Consider the following 21,470-nt stretch of genomic DNA (forward strand, 5'->3'; position numbering starts at 1 on the left):
ATTCTCCCCTCTTCCCAGGGGTGTTTATGAGGAAATTAGATCTCATAATCCATTAAAATAGAACTTCACATTTTTCTGTAAGCACTGTGTATGCAATATACTTTTAACAGCATGAAAATTGTAAAATGTCCTATGCAAATATATACTCTAATTATAGAGGCTGCTTTTAACATGAGGTTGAAATTCTGAAAGCCTACTTCTGAGAACGTGGCTCAGCCACTTAAACAGCAGAGCTGATAAAACACGTATTTCAAGTAAGTTTGGGAGGTTTGGAATATTATCTTTATTTATCCTTATGTAACCAGGAACATATGGGATGTAACTAAAGAGAAAAAGGAAAGATGAGTTGCATGAGTTTTGAAAAAAATGAGACCTATATTTTTATATTCATAAGTAAGGATAGAAATTAAAGGTCTTTAACACAGACTTAACAAATACGTGTATCAACCTATAACACATTCTTTCTCCTAAGACATCACTAGAACATCTGAGGGCCCGAGAGAAGAAAAAGCAGCTCAATTTAAAGGACAGATTTTGGAGATACAAAGGGTTTGATCTTTTTTCTTTTGGTTATACTAAGATGTTGAATCAGAAGTAATAATTTTCTGGTTATTTTTAATGGGCCTGTATTTCTCTAAATAAATGACTGCAAAGTACCTGTATTACCAATATGCAGCCGTGCTTTCAACTGTCACTGAGTGCTTGAAATAGAAATCAACTTTAAAAGAGTGAAGGCTAAGTTTCAGGTCATAAAAAAGAACACGGAATATGACACTGTACTAGGTATTCACTCACGACACCCTAGAATAAAACAAGAAAAAATACAGCGGTTACTGCAGTGTCTTCATCTCGTCCTATTTCTAGTTCTCCCTCTGTTTTCTATTTATTGAATTTATTTTCCAGTCTACTGTGGCCTTTTCCATCTCTTATTGCTCTCCTTCTGACAGTGAGTAACTCAGAGTCAAGAATTTTCTGGCCTACTTTCTCATACATTTTTTTAGACGAATTTTGAAAACCATGGCAAACATTCTCATTTTTAAAACTTGATTTCAATATCCTCAAAACAAAGAATTTTGATCAATTCATGATTTTTCCCCAGAAGGACTAATGATTTTTATAACTGAACAATGTAAAGATTACCAACAAAACTAAAAAGACTTTTTGAATTATTTTATAAGGATATATTTTTATAGTTTTAAAAGTAATCTCCAGGCACTTTGGGAACAGTTTCAGTGGGTTACATTACATCCAATGAGGTCAGGCAACTTTCTGGAAGTAGCACACAGAATCTACACCTATTCGTGCTCGTCTAGGGTTCTGTGTGCCAATAATAACCTTACTCTTTCAAAAATCAGTATAGATGTGAATTTCCACACCACAGTGTTACCAGTGGGATTAAAATATATTTTCAATGCAAATATGCTCATGTTTCTCAGCAGGAGTCTCTGCGGCCAGAAGCAGGAGCGTGACCTTGGTCTTACCCAGATGGGCAGATACTATTTGCGGAAAGAGGAGGCAGGAGAGGAGCTGGGAAAAACCTTGGACCTTTGAAAGAAACTGCTGTTTGAAAAGTAAAAAAGTACATACTCTTTAGGAAAAAAGGCTTTGTTTATTGTATTTTTATTGCATGCTTAGCTACTGTGGCAAATACAGTATTGACTTTGTCACACTGACATCCCACACAAACGGAGGAAAGCAAGATGAGAAAGACTAATCAGCCTGCTACAGGCCCAGAGGTAGCTGCGTTCTTCCTCCCTGACACTTAGTGCAGACTTACAACTTAGGTGGTGCCAGAATTCATGCAGTTATTTCCCTCCTCCAATGCTGATTAAAAATTTGCAAGGTAAATGTAGTTTCTAATTTCTCCTGGTCTAAGTCCATAATTATATTGCCTGTCAGGACAAATGGTGAGCAAACCAGACCAAAAAATTCTTCATGCTACTTGTCATACAAATTTACCCGTATCTGATGGATGCAACAGTGGTCAATGAAAAACGTGATGTGTTTTACAATGTAGAAGTTCTCACAAAGGGAAAAATTCAACGTATATTTATCTAAAATTCTTTCACAAATGTGTTTTCTTCCACTACTGTTTTTCATGTTTTATTACTACTTGTTTCTGATTGCTTTTGCTATAATTTAAATTAAAAGGTGGGGGTTGGAAACTAGTATATTCAAGAATTTTTTAGAAACTGGTACTGTGAGATGCACTAAGCATACTTTTAAGTGTACAGGCAGACTTCATCCCATAATAATGCCCAGATAAAGCACATTGATGTATTAATCCCGTAAGTATGATTGTAATAACTGCTTCTCTCTTCAACAGATTTACTATTGCCTTACTTGTAAGAAGATTAGTTACATTATAATCTTTTAATTGTCTTTAACTCCTGGGGAGGTAAAAAAAAAAAGAATTTCATTCTGAAACATGTCTCAAAAATAATTTTATTAAAGTAAAAAATTTATAACATATGTATGTGTATGTCCTGTTGAAAACTATACATACATATCTCTAAAACAAATGTTTTAATCTGTAGGAAAAATCACAAACTTCCTAGAAAAATGAGATAGTCCTTTTAAAATGGCAGAAGTGATATAAGCAAATTCCTTGGTTTTCCTTTACTCACAGAAGGTATATCAAGTTAATTATACTTTTCTCAGCCTGATTTCCTTTACCTAGAAAGCATGTAAATTAACCGACAAAGGAAAATTATCTAATGTCGTATTTGCAATATAATTCACATTTTACTTTTAGTCATTTCTCTCTGCTTTATTGATGCCAGAATTAAATTCAGTGAAACTAAAGGGACTCATGGTTGAAACAAACTGTTTCTAAAGTCTGCTCTTTTTCTATTTCAAAAGTCAATTGCACCATAAAATTTGGTTTTTACCTGTGGAATAAACAAGGGAAGAAATTCTAAGAAAAGTTTGAAGTTAGCCACAATTTATAAATAAGAACCTCCGAATGTGAGAAGTCAATTTTATGACTCTTAGGCTCATTATTCTTTAAATTTATATATGAAGGAATGAATGGCCATTTCTTGGACAAATCCAGAATTGCTACATTCTCAGCCTGTAAGCTGACACAGACACTGAGTGACTCTGTGGGAAAATAAAAACCATCATGTTTGGTCTGGTGATACTTTTCCACAGTTGAAGAAAGCTGCGGAGGCTGATTAGAAGTAAAATAAAGACAGAGGTGGACATAAACACATTCACTGGGGATGCAGCCAACTGAGCAAGATTCTGCTGAAGACTGTCCTGTGATACAACGTGGCAGCTCTGCTCACCTGAAGGTGAGAACATGCTCATCTGACTTGTGTCTGGGTTTGGGGTGTAGTTCAAGACTCATCTGCTCAGTCGACCTACTTTCTGGGAGAACTGAGGAGTTCAGTCAAACTGTTTATCCCAAGTTATATATTTTTGTTCATGTGAATCAGGAGCTTGAAGTCCCACTTCTTAGATGGACAGCAAATATGAGTGAATAAACAGACAAAATAAGCACATGAAACTGTTGTGCTAACAAATGGAATTAAAAAAAGATCTGTCTTGCTTTAAAACTTACTAACCATCGTTTCTTTTGAATATTTTTATTTAGTTAGGAAATCATAAAATGATCTGAAAAACACATAATAATCCGCTATAGAAAAGAATTCTAATTAATTTCTCAGTAAGAGTTCACTATCCATTTTAAATAGACTAAAACTCAAGACCTTTTGGGTTTTAAGGACTCAAACATAAAGACAAATGAGCATAAAATTCCCTTCAAAGCAATATATTGAGTTTGTGCAGTCTGCAACACACTGTCACGTGAACATGCCTTTCATGTTCATGTGAAAGGCCTCTTACTAGCCAGAGGAAGAGCTCTTGTCAGCCACACTTGAGGAAACTGCACGTTGCAAGGAACAAGGTACTCCCTCCCTACAACCCCAGAAGACAGAAGAAAGGCTGAGGAAGCCAGGCTGGGCCCTCTGTGTTTTCCCCAGCTGCAGTTCGGGATGGACTGTCAGGGCCCCGGCACCACGCTACCCTGGCCACCTTCTTTCACAGTCGCCTTGGTGAGCATGTGCAATGCCTAATGGCCTCAAAACATGTGGGAAAGTTCTCTTTCGATACAGAAAAGGTCCTCAAGACATTTATAGCCCAACTTAGCTATCACAGTTATCTGTAAATGACTCAAGTTCTAAAAATTAAAGCACATACATCTGCCACCAATTTGTCACTTGGTCTCCTGTGAGGTGGAAAGTAAAACTAAATGTCTTAAGTTGTAATAACATCACTGAGATAGAAACAGAACCTCACAAGAAAATTCCTTTGCTTAGGATGCTTTCAATATGCTCGCACAACCAAATTTCCCTGTGTATTTGCTGCCTCAAGGTCAAAGGGTAACAGAGGGCAGGAAAAGCATGAAGGTCAGCTTCGCTGTGATGATACATTGAAATTACAATGGAGTGATCACAGCTCAGGTGTCACAAAGGAAGTCCAGCAGCCACTGAGAATCTGGTCTCAGACAGATCTCTGCCACACTGAGAACCTGAAATCTCTTTAAACTGTACCAGGTCCAAGGACACCACCAGTATTCAGAACAGAACCTGCCAGCTGCAACCTTATAGTCTCAAAGTCTCCCCTTGTAACTACTCAGCCATTTCAGACCCCACAGGTCCTGGCTTAACAAGCACCCTTACTTCTTGCCAGCTCCAATCCTGGTTCTTGACAAACCATTTAAGTCACCTTGCAGGCTTCTGCCTCCCCCATTTTGTAGTCTGGCCTGGTGGAACACAATTCAAATGCTTCTTTTATTTTTAGGGTTTTTTTTTTGTGGCGGGGGAGAGAGAGAATCATGTTTATTTATTGATTTACTTTTTTAAGAGGAGGTACGGGGGATTGAACCCAGGACCTTGTTCATGCTAAGCATGCACCCTACCATTTTGAGCTACACCCTCCTCCCTCAAATGCTTCTTGAATCTGTGTTTCCTGGGCTGCAGGCCTAACAAACCCCAAATAGGTACCATTTTTATTTAGGTCTCTGTTTCTGAAATTTTGTTTAATAGCTGGTACTTAAATATTAAGACCAAGTAGAATTGGCTTATAAACCATCTTACCCACAAAGTGGATTTCAGCTGGCTTAACAATAAGACCCACAGAACATAATAAACTATAATAAAGTAGAAATAAAAGAAGGGATGGAAGACTGAGAAGATATTAGAGCCTAGATTCCCCTCCCTCAGGGCCTTGCAGAGGCAACTCAAATATTTAGAGATCAAATAAAGAACAAGCGTGTGTGTGTTTCACTTTAACTTTCTTTCGGGGACGGGGTGGGGTGTGGTGGGGGGGACAGAGGGATTGTTGGACAAAGAGGAACTCCAAAGCCCGGGGCTTCAGGTTCCAAAGTTCATCGAGGTAGAGAGGGCATTTGGTGATCCACTGCTGGGGGTGGGAGTGGGGTTTATAAAATGGCCAAGGCTTCACAGCTGAGGAGGAGAACTGAGACTCTGGAGCCTGGGGCCAATTCACTATTCCCTCAGCTCCGAGAGGAGCCGGCCGGCCCGGCAGGGCCAAACTCCGCCGCTCCCCGCCCGCTCGCTCACACGGTCTGAGGAGAAGCAGCGAATTCAGCTGATGCAGGCGCACGGACTCTGTGGCCTTCCAGACTGCCAGGCGTGTGCGTGATTTTATTTGTAAGCCTGGTTTCCTAGGAGTTGCCCGCGGGTGAGAGCAGCTTATTCAGCCCGTGGGTGGTCAGAGGTTGCACTGAAGCCCCCCGCCCGGTGCCAAGGAGACATACTATTTGCTGATAGATCTGTCTGCAGCTCGGGGAGCATTTTTGAGTCTGCGCCCTGGCCTGGTCTGACGGCTGGTGCGTGAGGGCAGCCGAGTCCACTGCTGCACAGCCTTCCCGACCCCCGGTGGTTGTAGCCCCAGGGGGAGGCATTTTGAAGGGGATTTTGAAAAACCTGTATGAGGCAGGTGCCCTTAACTCACAAGGTTTAACTATTTTGAGCTGATCTCTACCCACTCACCATGTGGGTGCTGTTTATTTTACAGATAAAGACACAGATTCAAAAGTTATGGCAAATCCCTGGAGCCACAGTGCCAGCCGTTTGGAGTAGGTGGGGTACACAGATCTGACACCAGAATCTATGCTCTGATGATGCCAGGCTGCCCGATACCAGATTCAGCAGTGACAGTGAAGAACACAAAATGAACAAAAAATACATGCCTGAGTCTGAAGTTTGACTCTAGTTTCTGCTTATACCACTGAACACCCTGTAACCTCTGATGTTAATAATGTGAAAATGACATGGCAATTAACATCTATCACTCACTCACTAAGTACTGAGCATCTGGCAAATACTGTCTTACTTAATCCTGTTGGGGAGAAAACTTGCCACCCCAAATTCTCTCTTTGGCATATGGATTATTTCAAGCTGAAAACAGTAAATGACCAAAAGACTCAGGAAGGAACTCTTGTAACCAGGCAGGACCCTGTGGGGCCTTCCGAGGACAGACCCCTCTCCTATTATCTCTGAAGCACCCAGATAAAAGTATCTTATGTATATTTCCTGAGTTTTTCAGATGCTAAAAACCACCACCAAAGGGAAGAAATTAGCGACTTGATGATCGAGAGCACGTGCGTGGGCTCCCAGATCTTCTGGCACGTGTAGGGGGTGATAGTTTTGACCACCCTGTTCCCTCCACATCAACCAACCAGAGAACTGTGCATGAGCTGATCACGTACCCTGCGACCTCTCCCTGACCTGGCCTTTAAATATGCTTTGCTGAAACCCTCCGAGGAGTTCGGGATTTTCTTGGGCATGAGCCATCCTGTCCTCCTCGCCCAGCCCTGCAGTAAACTTTTCTCTGCTCCAAACTCCAATGTTTCAGTTTGGCCTCATGGTGTGTTGGGCACATGAACTTACCTTTCATAACACTCTGACCTTCCCCCAGCTGCCTAAAGAATTTAGATAGAGGGCTTGTTCCCAGAATGGAGCTTTCCCTAGAGATACCTGCAAGACTGTGGGCCAGGTGGGGGGTGGGGGCTCCAGGCAGGGCGTCAGCATCAGTCTGCTCTGTGTCCCTGCCTCTGCTTGGCCCAGCAAACACTGGTTTACCAAATGTGGCTTTTCTATCTTCATACGAATTGCCTTCCTCCCCACTTTGATCCACACGCCTGTCCCCAATGTTCTCTTTTGTCTTCAGCTGAAGGTGAGAGTTTCAGTCATGTCAGCGAGGTACTAAGTTTTCCTGAGTCTCCCTTATGTACACATGTTGTCAAACTTTTACGTGATTTTCTCCTGTTAATCAGTCTCACATCACTTTAATGCTTAGACCAACCAGAGAAACCCAGAAGGGCAGAGGAAAATGTCTTCTTCCCTAACAACTCTCCCCCACAAGAGAGGCGCTGTTGCCCTGGGGCTGCGGTCCGAGCCGCACGGCACAGCGCTCTCACAGGAGAGGCCGGGGCTCGTGGCCTCCCTGCAGAGCACTACCACTGACTGGTGCCCAGGTTACGCGGGGTTGCCACAGAAATGGCACAGAGACTTAATTCTTTCAGGAATGTTTCATATTATCCATTATTCTTATCTGTCAATTTTGAACTTCAGAGATAATTGTTTAATTATAAAAGATGGCTCTTTTACTAACAATTTTGTCATTAGCCAGCATATCTTTCATAGAATTAACTGAAATTTGTTTGTTATAATTGAAGGTATTGACTTCAATTTTTGCTTTCATAGAAACCAGCCAATTCTGTTTACCAATTTGCCTAGCACCATACAACTACTAAATATGTGATGTCTACTCCCAGGATATCCAGGATCTTGCCTAATAAAGTCATGGCAAAGAACATCTTTTATCCACATCTTCCCTCAAGAGTAATCAGGTTTCTTTGGCAACTGTGATGGTTAGTTTGATGTGTCAACTTGGTTGGGCTATGGTAACTGGTTTGGGGTCAAACACTAGTCTAGATGTTGTGATGAAGGTATTTTTTAGATGTGGTTAACATTTAAATCAGGAGACTCTGAGGAAAGCAGATTACTCCTCATAATGAGGATGGGCCTCATACAACCTAGTTGAGACCATTAAGGAAAAAAGGCTAGTGCCAGGCAATTCCTTAAAATCAACCCCCTCTCTGTATGTAAGTCTCATACACCCCCCCCCCCTTATTGGTTCTGTTGTCTGGAGAACCCTGACTAATACAGAGAGAAAGGAAAAGAGGAGAAAATTGAGGCAGAGAAGCGGGGAGATTTCTGAGACCCCTTTCTGTGCTCACCCATGACTGCAAACCTCCATTCTGGAAGCAAAGGTATGCAAGGGGAACTCGGAGCTACCACCTGGGCTCTGCTTTTGCATGTGGAAACTCAGTAGTTTCTGCAATCATGTTTTACAATCTTAAGTTTCCTTTTTTCCTGAAACAGCTTCCTGCTGCCTTCTTTTCTCTTGCACTTCCACAGCCCTAAATCCCATTCAGGAGAGAAGGTGCTAAACTATTCACAGTATTTTGATACTTAACAGATGAACATATCATCCAGAGTCATAAAGGTAAAGTCCAGAAATCCAGTGTAGAAGTAAAGTACATTCTTATATTAGTTTCTGTTTCTTTTATGCCTGAAAATAAAAATTCAGCTCATGACTGACTCCTTGAGATGAAACACATCAAGTACCTTATAAGCCTACTCTGAAAACAAGCATTAAAGGAAAGCAATTTCTCACCATTTATGAGTCTCTGTCAGTGAGGTCTCCTCTGCTTCTTGGTCAATTTTAGCTGGAAATGCAAGAAAAGATCAGATAAATAATAAACGGTTATACTATCTCAAGCAAAACAGATCCAAGTAACACAAAATGTATTTTAATACATTATTAACCCTAATGAACTCCAGCCAGGAATTTATTTTAAATCTATGAATAGGTATGATTGAAGTGGCTATATTTTCTAAGTAATTTCTTTAAATCAGTCACATTAACCTGAGAAAACAAAACACTAGCTAACTTGATATTCATATCAAATGTGTTTGTCAAGGATTTAAATGCCAAGAATTAGTTGAAAATAATTCTCTCAAGCAATGGTACAAAAACCAAGTAAAAAACCTAAATAGAAATCACGTGTGATCTTCTTCATTCGTGCTCCTCACACCATCACAAGTGAACAGATCCAGAGATTATTTCTATAGAGATGTAATACAAAATATGTTTTCTACTAACTCCAAGTGGGGAGATGACAGTGCATCCATTTATCTGCCCTTAGATTTGTCTAAAAATGAAGAATGGTATTCTGACATAAACCCAAAGATAAAATTTGGTAAAGAGATTAATCACTATTATAGAAAACCTCATCATATAAAATATGCATGGCAGTGACTTTCACATTTTTTGACCAATAAGCATTCTAGGAATTTACGTATTATTGTACACACATACACACATATTTGACATAAAAGTTTCAACAATGCTCCTACTTCATGCAATGTAATATTTTTTCTTCTATTAGATCTCAAACTGCAGTCATGACCCACTGAACTGATTTCCTGCTTCACTAATGATCTGTGACACACAGTGTGAAAGTCACTGAGCTACTGGATAAAAAGTTAAAAACATCAATTTAAAAAACTCTGGAGCTAGTGAAAGAAGCTATCCTTTCATAATCATTCCCCTTCGGGTCACACTTGGGGCCATTTGGAGAAACTAGAAGACAAAGTGGAGCAGGGAAAATCGATTATAAAAGCTGGAACTGGGCATGAAATCAAACTGACGGTCACTCGGGAATTGTCAAAAGCATCTCCGTTACTACTTAAAACGCAACCACCCAGCTTGGGCTCCTTCATGTTTTACAACCTCAAGATGGTGTCTGTGTGAAGGCCTTTGAAGCACCTGCAAAGCCGCCATGGAGTGTCACGTGGCCACTCTTTGCAGGACTGTCAGTGTCAGAACTTAACAGGGATTGCTGGAGCTGGCAGCAGAGATTTTTTTTCCCTTTCTCTTTTTATTCTTTAGATTGTTTACATAAACTTATAGGTCAATCACTAGCCATATTAAAAACCAGTAAATGTTCCACGAGTTCACTCTGAAAAGTCTCCAACATGAACACACTGTCTTACAAAACTTGCTCTGGGCTGTGTGGCATGAGAATGGCTTGCTTCCAGGAGCAATTCTAGAACCACATAAAGTTTGTTTACGGGAAAACGACAAAGCACCATAATGCGTATCATTTACAGGAAGGATATTCTTCCAATTGACATTGTGTGTCTTTCTTTTTCTTTTGTAAAATCTAGAGGTTAAGGCTGAGATTAGAATAAAATTTCTGAACTATTTTAGAGGAATAAAGTAAATGATTTATGAAATATAAAATACCCTAGAATGAGATTCCAGAGATCTGTTTTCTGTTCCTGATTCTGCCACTGAAATTAGCTATGTAATCTTAGGCAAATAGACCAATTTGTTAACTAACATACACAAAATATTTAGCATAGTGCCCCAATAATTATCAGGGACTAACTAAATGTTCTTTGAAAATGCTGGATTTCAAGCTCCTGAAATTCCTGAAGTGATATAATACGTGATAATGTTTAACTGAAAACATCAACTTATTTTATCATGTTTCAACATTACATGCAGAAAAAGCAAGCACATACTTACAGCTTTTCAGAAAACATAAGCCCCTAAATTGTGAGTGGAATGAAGTGAGCCTGACTTGTTCACAATGGTTTCTTGTGATGTGTACTACAACAGCTCTTGCTTCATTGTATGAGCAAGTTTTGCTGAAAAAAACATTTGAATTCAATGTGGCAGAAGACTGATTCCTACTAAAGGAATAAAACATAAAAACAGACCCTCTTCCAAAACCTAACAGCCACATTACAACCATAAAACCAAACTAGAATAGCAAGGGATACTTAAAAATGTTGTATTATCCATTATTTTGCATGACTTTGAAGCTAAGAGGATTTGTGTCCTCAGCTGTAATTAGCTTTGATAGACAGTCCAATGAGAGATCAAAGAAAGTATATTAGAACACAAATGTCGACTCCTGATGAAGAGTGGACTGAAGAGACTTTCCTTTGTATGACAGTCTTAGAAATAAAACAATGTTCTGAAAACCTGGGGTGCAATTCAGTTTTCTGGGAACACTGAGATACCATCTTCCAATATGCTGCTTGTATAAACACACCATCAACATTTTGTTATCACGATTCTTTTAAACATACTCATGATGTTACCTTAGTGACAATGCAGGATTTAGTTTCTTTAGTTAGTGAGGATGAAACCTATCAAACTAAAATAAAATTTAATTAAGTTAGTAAAAATTAAGATGTCTTTTAGGAATTAAATAACTCCGCCATTCATTTAGGGAGTACCCATGCTAACGACATGCAGTGACGGAAATCTTAAACCAATTGTATTTTTCAGCTTGAGTAAAAATTTTGACAAGCTGTGTACCATGTATGTTATTTGCATAGTTTTTCAAGTAAAAATTGAACATGACCTAGAAGTAAGATTACTTCCTATAAATGATGTAAACTTCTAATGGCTAATTATTTCATTCCTTGACCTTTTTTTAGAAATACAAAAATTATTTTTAGTTAATTTCTAATGGCAAAGGCGGCTTTGTAACTAGCTTTGAAAGCCAGCATTACTTTTAGCAGCACTTTCCTACCTATTTATAATCTGCTATCAATAAATTTTATTATACCAAAGTATATAAAATTAGCTATTATAAAAGATAGAAAAGATTCCAATTTTCTACTTCAAGATTTTCCCTTTCTTTATAGCACATGGCTCATTTTTTTTTTGACATATCAAATGAGGATGGCAGCCTTCTAGTTTGTTCATGATAACGGTAACTATAGGAAAGCTTTAAAGGACACTTAAAATAGACAACCAGGCACAGGCATGGTTTATAGTGACCCTCACTTGTCATCCCATCACCAGAGGCTCCCAGGAAACCCTGCTCACCTTCCACAGAGGCATCTGTGTGTCTCCTAATAGACACCACTGCCCAAGGCTTCCCTGGCCTCAGATCTCTGGGAACAACTGCTTTTCCCACACTTTGTGTGAAAGAGCTGCTTCCTTGGCAAGGTGTTCCCACCACTCTGCCTCTCATTTTCAGATCCCACCAGGGTCAGTGTTTGGGACAGAACATAAGATTTAGAGTCAAAAAGACCTGGGTATGAAGACTACATCAGCCACTAAATTGTGTGCGATTTTAATAACTCTGATGGTCACTTTTATATAGTAACTTTTCTTTATCATTAAAACACAGTAGTAATTTCTTCCCTGTTGAGTTGCTTGATTAAATAATGTATAAACACCAGCTGCATCGTAATAATCTTTTTATCTTTCCTCTCCTCAGCACATTACCATGACTATAAAAAGGACTGGGATATGTTGCTTTCAAAATGCAACAGTCCAGGATGTCAAGAAAGAACTATCCAATGGAGACAGGATGGAAATACAATGGAAAACAGTTGGCCAAAAAGCTGTGTTCAGCTTGTACAGAGGCAGGTCCAGCCTCTCAGTGTGATAACAAGCAAAGCAAAGGAGACTGAACTACATTCACTTTAAACACTGCTAAGAGATTCTCTCCTCTGGGTGTGATTAACAAGAACCAAACTTACCATCCTGCTGTGACCAGCCAGGAACCTGGATAGAACACACGAAACAACAGCTCTCACGTGCTGCACAGCAGGCAGCACAGGACCTGCTCTCTGGAAGAAGGTCAACAATGAGCTGAGCACTACAGCTCTCCTGGATTTCATCTGGGGCAGTTTCCAGAGTGTGGGCCCTGGGAAGGAGAACCCAAATAAGCCAGCCCATCCAGCTGAGCTGAGGAAACAGAGGTGCAAGTCGGGAGTCTGAAGCGGAGGGTAAAGTCCCAGAGAGGAAACAGATTTGCAGAAGAGAATGGCCAGAAATCTGCACTGAGGTCTCTTTTAGTTTTTGCTGAGTATTAGGTGGCACATAAATAAAGTAAAACTCTAAGTCAGAGCAAAAAACCAAGAAGCTATAAACTGAACAATTTCCAGGACCCACGCAGGGCCAAGAGTGGTTCGAGGTCTAAAGAGCTACAGTGGAAAGCTGCTGCTGAACATCTAGACAGGTAGTTTTTGGAGATGTGTGGGAGGTTGGGGGAAGGAAACTTTATGAGTAGGAATGTCACCAGTGTGAGGGGTACTCTAGACTAGCCCCAGCAGAGCTAAAAACATGCCTTCAAGGATCACATTGAATCACAAGTCATTTAAATTGTCTACCAAGACAAAGCAAAATATTCTTTAGAGTAATACACAAAATCCACACATTTAACAACATAACAACAAGAGTGCCTAGCATTTAACAAAAATTTACTAGACCGACCAAGCATCAGAAAAATGTAACGAATTGCCAGAAGACAACTAAGTCAACAGAAACAGACCCAGGAATGACAAGAGATGAACTAGCAAATAAAACTAAAGCAGCTATTATGACTGTGCTCAAATATTACAGAAAAATATGAACACAGAGAGAAATGGATGTCTTAGTCTGCTCAGTCTGCTGTAACAAAATGCTAACGACTAGATGGTTTAAACAACAAATGTTCATTCATCACAGTTCTGGAGGCTGGGAGCCTGAGATCAGAGTGTCAGGATGGTAGGGTTCTGGACAGCCTTCCTACTGGTTTGCAGACTGCCAGTCTCTTGCTGGTATTCACATGGTAAAGAGTAGAGAAAAAGGCAAGCTCCTCATGTCTCCTCCTATAAGCACTAATTCCACTTACGAAGCCTCCACCCTCATGACCTCATCACCCCTCAAAGCCCCTAATACCATCCTAATACCACCACACTGATGGTGAGGGTTTCAACGTAACAATTTTGGGGGACACAATCCTGCAGTGTGTAACAATGAAATATATAAAAAAGACTCAAGTGGAACTTGTAGAGATGAAAAATATAGTATCTGAAATAAAAATTCACTTCATTAGAAAATGAAAATTCACTTGAAAATGCAAATAACATGAAATCAGATATTTCAGAAGCAAAGAATAATGAACTTGACAATAACAAGACCTATTCCAACTGAAGCATATAGAAGACTGAGAAAATTAACTGAGCCTTGATAACCTTGGGACAGCAGTAAACACTCCAGCATATATGTAATTGAAGAAGTATTAGAAGAAAAGGGAAAAAAAATAAAATGAAAGGAGAGAGCTAGGGCAGAAAAGGAACAGAAGAAATAACGACCCAAAGTTCTCCAAATCTGATAAAAACTATTAACTCCCAGATCCAAGAGCTCAATTAACTCAAAGCAAGATAAATACACATGTATACACATACACCAGTGCACACTGTGATCAAAATACTAAGACTCAGTAATAAAGACAGGTTTTTAAAACAGCCAGAGGTGGGAGAAAAACACATTTTGTAACAAGGAACAAAAATAAAAATTATTGAAAACTTTATGGTAGACAGAATAATGGCCTCCTGAGTACGTCTACATCCTGAACCTGAGAATCTGAGAATGCATTACGCTCCATGACAAAGGGGAGTTAAGGCTGCAGATGGAATTAATGCTGCTGATTAGCTGAGCCTGCAGTGAGACGGCATCCTGCATTATCTAGGAGGGTCCCCAAATAACCACTGGGTCCTTGTAAGTGAAAGAAGGTCAACAATCGACACAGTTCCCTCCGTTTTGTACCTAGAAAGTCATTCGTTCTTCACTTTCAGGACAGTATTCAATAAATCATACAAAATATTCAACACTTTATTATAAAATAGGCTTTGTGTTAGATGATCTTGCCTGAGAGCAGGCTAACGTGTTTTGAGCACATTTAAAGTAGGCTGGGCTAAATGATGCTTGTAAGGTTAGGTGTATTCAATGAACTTTTGACTTACGGTATTTTCAACTTATGTAACTGCATTTTAAGTCCAGAAAGATGTGTACATATTTCTCATCAGAAACTATACAAGCAGAAGACAAGAAGAAGATCTTAAAGTGTGGCAAGAAAAAAAACCCTGTCAACTGACAACTTTTATTGATATACAGTAAAAATCTTTTCAAAAATGGAGATAATTAACTAATTATCCAAAGTAATCAAATGCTAAAAGGCCCGGCACCTGCAGATCTACATACAAAGAAATTATTCAGGCAGAAGAAAAACATTCTAAATATTCTAATTAAAAGGCAGGGATTTTCTGATTTAGATAGCAAAGATTTAACTACACACACTCTTAAAGAAACTCATTTAAAATATTAATACATACTGAGTGTAAAAGTAAAAGAATAAAAAAAGGTGTACCATGCAAACACTACAATAAAGCCAATTACTCAAGCTACACTTTAAAATTCAAGAACCTAGTTAAAGTCTAACAATTGTCCCTGAAACAGGGCTCCAAGAAGCCACTGTCAGTCTGAGATTTGGTACATGAGACAAGACCATCTGCCATTGGGATTAGACGATGTCTCTCCTAGGTCTTTATAAATATTTCACTAAGATCTCATTCATTTACGATGGAGAAAGGGGTGGTTATAGCCGTGGACTTCTATGTGCCCTGGATCTGTGTGTCTCACAAGCGCTACATCTCCAGAATACAGAAGGTAATCGGAGACATCTTACGTAGACATACTCCCTCAAATCCAATGTCCCTGATGGTCCAAATGCCCAAGTAACACCCAGTAAGAACATCTGCCAAGCAGAAAACTAACAGACTGATACATTTTTAAACATTAACTGGGCAGCTCTGTGATTTGAAATGGTAAATTTATTAATTTATGAGTACTTCCCTGTGAATCAACATGTTGGCATTTCCTAAGTAACTATAGAAAGGAAACTAATTTCATTATACCAGACTTGCTTTAACAACAACAAAGAAAGGTTTAACATTTAAAAAGTGGTAGTCATAAACTCAGTTTCTAGATGACTTTTCTTCAAAAAACTAGAAAGTGTCACATCAGCTTCTAAGCAATTAATTTGTAGCGGTCTTGCTACAAGAACATCACAATTTGGTCAGGATTCGCCCTGATGCTGGCTCCTATCCAAGTGCCCAGAGCCTACGGAAGGAAAACTGAGGCTTAATCATAAAAAAATATGCAGTTACTAGTTTATTATCTGATATGCAGGACAAATAGGGAACGTTCAAAAATACAGTTCCAGGCATTTGATATGTTTTTAAATATATTAGATATAATTTAAATGTATCTAAATTATAATGAACATTCAAATAGTTTAAGAATCATGATAATGAACATAACTCAGGCTTTTCCAGAGGACTACAGGCTGTTACAAGGTTCACTGGTGATTGTACTATAATAGAAAGATAGTTAAAAGGAAAGAAATGAGACCTGCTAGGAGGGGATTAGCATCATAAAAAGCAAGCTACGGCTTTTAGCTAGGATATGGTGAATACAATGGGGTTAGAGGGAGGCTGACACGTCCCAGGAAACCCACAGGATTTAGAAATGACTAGATGAGAGACGCACGGTGGGGAGGAGTGTATGGGAAAAGGAGACTTCAAGAATATGGTCAGTATTGCTTCTGAGCTGGTAGGTTGACATTTAGAAATGTACTGTACAAGTATGCACGATGAGAAGTGTACACATTTATCCTCCATAATCTTCTTCCTTTAAGAGCAATACTGTGGAAAGAAGGTTTGTAAGTAAAGAAGTGAGCAATAAGTTTTGGTGCATTTTCACAATGTAATACTATGAAGTCATTAAGAAGAATGTATTGATACAAAATCATCTCAAAGATATGTCAGTTGGGAAAAAAAATCCAAAATAGGATTATATTTTTACCATGCTAAGGACTCAATATCAAAAAGCTTTATAACTAAGCACTCAAAAATGCTGTATTAAAACAAAACTGGCTGCATGGCTGAGTTGGCTAGAAATTAAGGAAAATTCTCTGAGGCCACAAAACCAAACAGGAGCAAGACTCCAAAGAGGGGTAAGCAGACAATGCCCTGGGGATATCACTGAGCCAGCAGCCTAGAGCTACAAGATGGGAGCCTAATCTTACCACATCTCAAGTCTTATTAGAAGACTACAGTAAATAAGGCGTTGACAGGTTTTGCTATAAAGATGAATACTGGAAATAGACCAATGTAATAGCATGGGGTAAACCCAGAAAAATAGCACACACATACATGGGGAATTTGTATATGAAACGGATGGCACTACATTTTAGAAGAGAAAGGATGGCATGGTCATTATGTGGTACTAAACAACTAAAACAACCTTATCCACACGAAAAAAATTAAATTTGACTTCTGCACACTGCGCACAAAAACAATTACATACATATATCAAAATAAGACTGAAGGATCTAACGCGGAAGCAAAACTATGTATTTTTACAGGAAAATACAGTACAATATCTTTACAAATTTGTAGTAGGGAAAAGATTTCTTAAATAAGGCAAAAATTATATACCATCAAGGAAAAGATTGATAAATATCACTACATAGAAATAAAAAACTTCTGTTTATCAATTGTCAGCACAAAAAAAAAACTGAAAACAGACGCTTCTATGTGGGACAATTTACAACAATTTAACTATGTTTTAGTCTCCTGAATATATAAAGAATTCCTAATAATTCAACAAATAAAAGACAGATGAACACAGAAATAGTCGAAAGACTCAGAAAGGCATTTCTTAGATGAGGACACAACTATACACATTCCAAAATATGCTACTTCTCATAAATAATCTGGGAAAAGTAAATTAAAACCTCAATAAAATATCATTTTAAACAACAGATTTGTCCATTCTAAGAACCATATGCTGGCAAGGTTCAGCACAACTGGAACTCTGCTGGTAGAAATGCAGACTGGAACTCATCACTTTTTAGAACAACTTGGCTTTACCTCAGAAGCTGAGGAATTCATGTGCCCTATGGCCCAGCAAACCTTCGCTCCCCTAGGTTTGTACCATAAAAAAAGTATGGATGTACACCAGAAGTCATGAACATGAATATTCATGTAAGCATTTTTGTATTGGCTAAGAAAGGGAAAGAATAGGAGAGAGAAATTGTTCTGTTAGTATATTCCCACACTGGGGCTCATATTAATAAGAAACATGGAAGAACCTCAAGGAAAATGTTCAATGGAGAAAACGCCACAGAAGAGCATACTCGCAATCCCACTTACACAAGGATCATAAACTTGCAAAACTAAATGATAAATATGCAACTGATATTTCTGGCAAAACTATAAAGAGAAAGCAAGCAAATAATAAACAGCACTTCAGGATCGTGGTCATATGTGAAGAGAACATGGGAATAATACTGAGGGAGGATAAACAGAAGAGTTGAATATGTTGACCATGTTCTGTCTGTTGAGCAGGGTGTTAGATGGCTGTTCATTTCATTGTAATTCTTTAGATTTCATTTAGGTTAAAATACACACAAACCTACAGGCATGCCCTGATTTATGTTATATATACACAACAAACATACGCCTTTCAAACACACAGGTAACCCTCCTTATTCATGGATTCTGTATTGGTGAAACTGCCCACTCACTAAAATTGACTTTCAGTCCAAAATGAGTACCTGTAGCACTTCTGTAGTTACTCATGGACACACAGAGAACAGAAAGACTTGAGTCAGCGGACACTTGCTCCCAGCTAAGGCTGAACAAGGTGTGGCTCTGACTTCTTTAAGCTCTCAAATGGTACAAGTGTCTTTTCCTCTATTTATTGTGTCTCATTTTTTTGCATCTTTGTGCCTTCTTCATTTTGGTAATTTCTCTTCACAAAATAGCCCTTAAGCATAGAGATGCAATGCTGTTTAGTGTCTCTAAGCACAAGGAAGCTGTGATGTGTCTTATGAGAAATTACATGTGTTAGATAAGCTTCATTCAGGCATAAGTTAGACTTGGCTGTGAGTTTGATGTTAATGAATCAATAATATAGTAAATAAGGTGTCTTCAAACATGAGAACACATATAGCAAGGTTGTATTTTGGTGATGAAATTAGACCAAAATGTGAGCAGAGACCTGAAGAAACCTAATCCTGTACTGACTCCTAGGAGCAGTGGTTCAGTGTTCATGGCAACTTTATCAAACAAAATGATGGCAAATAATGAGAATATATTTATTTTTGCATTACTCATAAAATGAACATAAAACACAAAATTATGCATGTGTGCACACATATATATAAATATGCTATGTCTCTATTACATATAAAATAAATGTAAAACATACTACGGAAATATAAAATGTTTCATAATAAAAATGAAAGAGCAAAAGGGGCAAAAACAACATGCAGAGGACGTAACCACCAGTAAAATATATATAAAGAGCCGTGAAACTAGACTCATGTGGATATAAAAGGGCTTTGGCTAATTCTTTCGCACAACAGAAGCAGTATTAATGGTTGATATTGTTACTATTATTATCATATGGCTAATAAGCCAAAAGTTATTTAAAAGATAATTATGTTTTTCTCAATTTTAAGTTGTCAAGAAAAAAGAGTAATTCAAAAAATTAAATTCATCCTACCCTTTTATCATCACTAGAAAGCATTCTCATGTATTTTCAGGTAAAGAAACACATCAGACATGCTCACCCTGAATGTGGAGCACTGCTTAAGGGCATCATGGGTACCATTTCCAGTAGAAGTTACTACTAGGAGACGTCTCAGCCTTTGGTACAGTTAATATCCACTGTTTTCACCATCTCTTCATTCTCAAGCACAGAATTACAAATACCAAATATGGTGTGAAAATTAATAAAAGGAAGCCACAACTGTAACTGGAGTCATGAAGGCCTGCAGAAGTTGTTCTCACATCCTACCACCAGGTGCTGACTGCCCCCAAAGGAAGAGTGGTACCTTGCCTCCCCAACAGAGAGCTGCCTCTTCTTTACTTCCCTGGCAGGAGGAAGGAAGATTTTCTTCTTGCCCAGCAACAAGCCCAGACAATGGAAAATGCTGCAGCTCAGCCATGAGAAGCCGTCGCCACCCTTAACTCACTTTCCTCCAATGAACTTTCATTTTTCTCTTGTTGATGACTTCCTTGTCCCACCCTCCTTCCTATAAAAGCCTTCCACTTTGTAGAGCTCTTTTGTAATACTCCTCCAGGTATCTCTCTGCTTGCCAGATAAGATGCTGCTTGATTCATGAGACATTTGATAAAGCCAATTAGATCTCCAAATGTACTCAGTTGAATTTTGTTTTCTAACAGTTTGGTGGCAGTGGTGGGACTGAAACAAACCTCCAACAGGAACAAGAAACACATGCTTCGTGCAGCCTCTTTCTTGCCATTTCTGAGGGCTGTGGGCATGTTCTTCGTGGTTGAGCTCTGCTCTTTCGCATTTCAGCTCCTGATCTAACTGGCCTTCCTTTACAGAGCAGGTCAGCTTGAGCTGGTAGAGGATTCCACCCCAAGCCCAACTGAGCTGGCAAAATGGTTCTGCCTAGAGCCAAGACCCTAGCCTTTCAAAAAACAAAAACAAACAAACAAACAAGAAAGCCCACTGCAAATCCACCGGCCCCAGGTGCGAAACCCCAGCCCTTCACTCTGAGCCTGAGCTCCACGCTGGGAACTGCTGCAGTTCGGCTGCAGTCCTCCACTCGTTTGGAAGCCTTCCCCAGATGCATGCTGGGAATTTCTGGAGGTAGCTGCGGTTCTGCATTTGTGTGGAATCAGTCTGCAGTCCCCATTCCTTGGGATTTGCTGGCTTGATCCCTCCCCTGTCCAAGGTTCCACAGGGAACAGGGCCTCCTTGTGGCCAGGACACAGTAACATCTCTTCTTACTGCTGATACATAAAGCTACACAAATATGCTTGTTTATCTTGTTTTATGTAGATAGAGGCTACCAATAAGTGGGCATCTCAGGAACCAAAAAGAGACCTCAGGCCTTTGGTATTGTGCCCAGACCCCCAGATTCAGTCTGTAGTCCCCATTCTTTGGGCCCTGCAGCTTCAGTCCTTTCTGCAGTCCCCAGGTTATTAGTGTGGCTCTGGAAAACCCATAGGCCTACCTAAAAGAAACGGGATCCTTTATACCCAGAGAGCTGAGTGACCACCTTCTGGGTGCACCTGCTTATTTTATTTATGTTTAACAATTATAGTCCCAGAAGTTCCACGTATCTCACAAGATAGTCAACAATTCAGTAAAAATGACCTAGAATTACAGTGGCCACTGTGGGGAAAGTTCCAATTAGATAAGGCAGTTCATTCCGAAAACACCCCAGAGCAAGACATCTCAAACTGGACAGGCAGAGTGGGATGCCTACTTAGCTGGCATGCGGAAGCTTACGAAAGGCTTCAAGATTCCGAAATAGCTTCCTTAAAAGACTTGTTATAAAAGGCTAAGGAAACATTAGACACCAGAGGAACCTAAAACAAAAGACTGTAGGATGGATCTGACTGCAAATGAGACTCCTCCTCCTGCCACCGTCCCCTACCTCCCCCGCCCCCAGTCCTTTTTCACCTGTGTACTCAGACAGACCTCCTCAGGGGTCCTTCACCCCTTTGCCAAAGACTAAACTGAGGGCT

General features: G+C 39.3%; 1 protein-coding gene across 1 annotated transcript in view; it reads right to left on the reverse strand.

Moving 5' to 3' along the window:
* FMN2 (formin 2) overlaps positions 1-21,470 on the reverse strand; it is a 281,809-nt gene that overhangs the window by 31,852 nt on the left and 228,487 nt on the right. The window contains exon 12 of the mRNA XM_072970983.1: positions 8,713-8,764. Within this exon, the coding sequence (XP_072827084.1) occupies positions 8,713-8,764 (52 nt within the window). The remainder of the gene's footprint in view (positions 1-8,712; positions 8,765-21,470) is intronic.

The sequence above is a fragment of the Vicugna pacos genome, chromosome 11, assembly GCF_048564905.1.
Source record: "Vicugna pacos chromosome 11, VicPac4, whole genome shotgun sequence".
Classification (NCBI taxonomy): Eukaryota; Metazoa; Chordata; class Mammalia; order Artiodactyla; family Camelidae; genus Vicugna; species Vicugna pacos.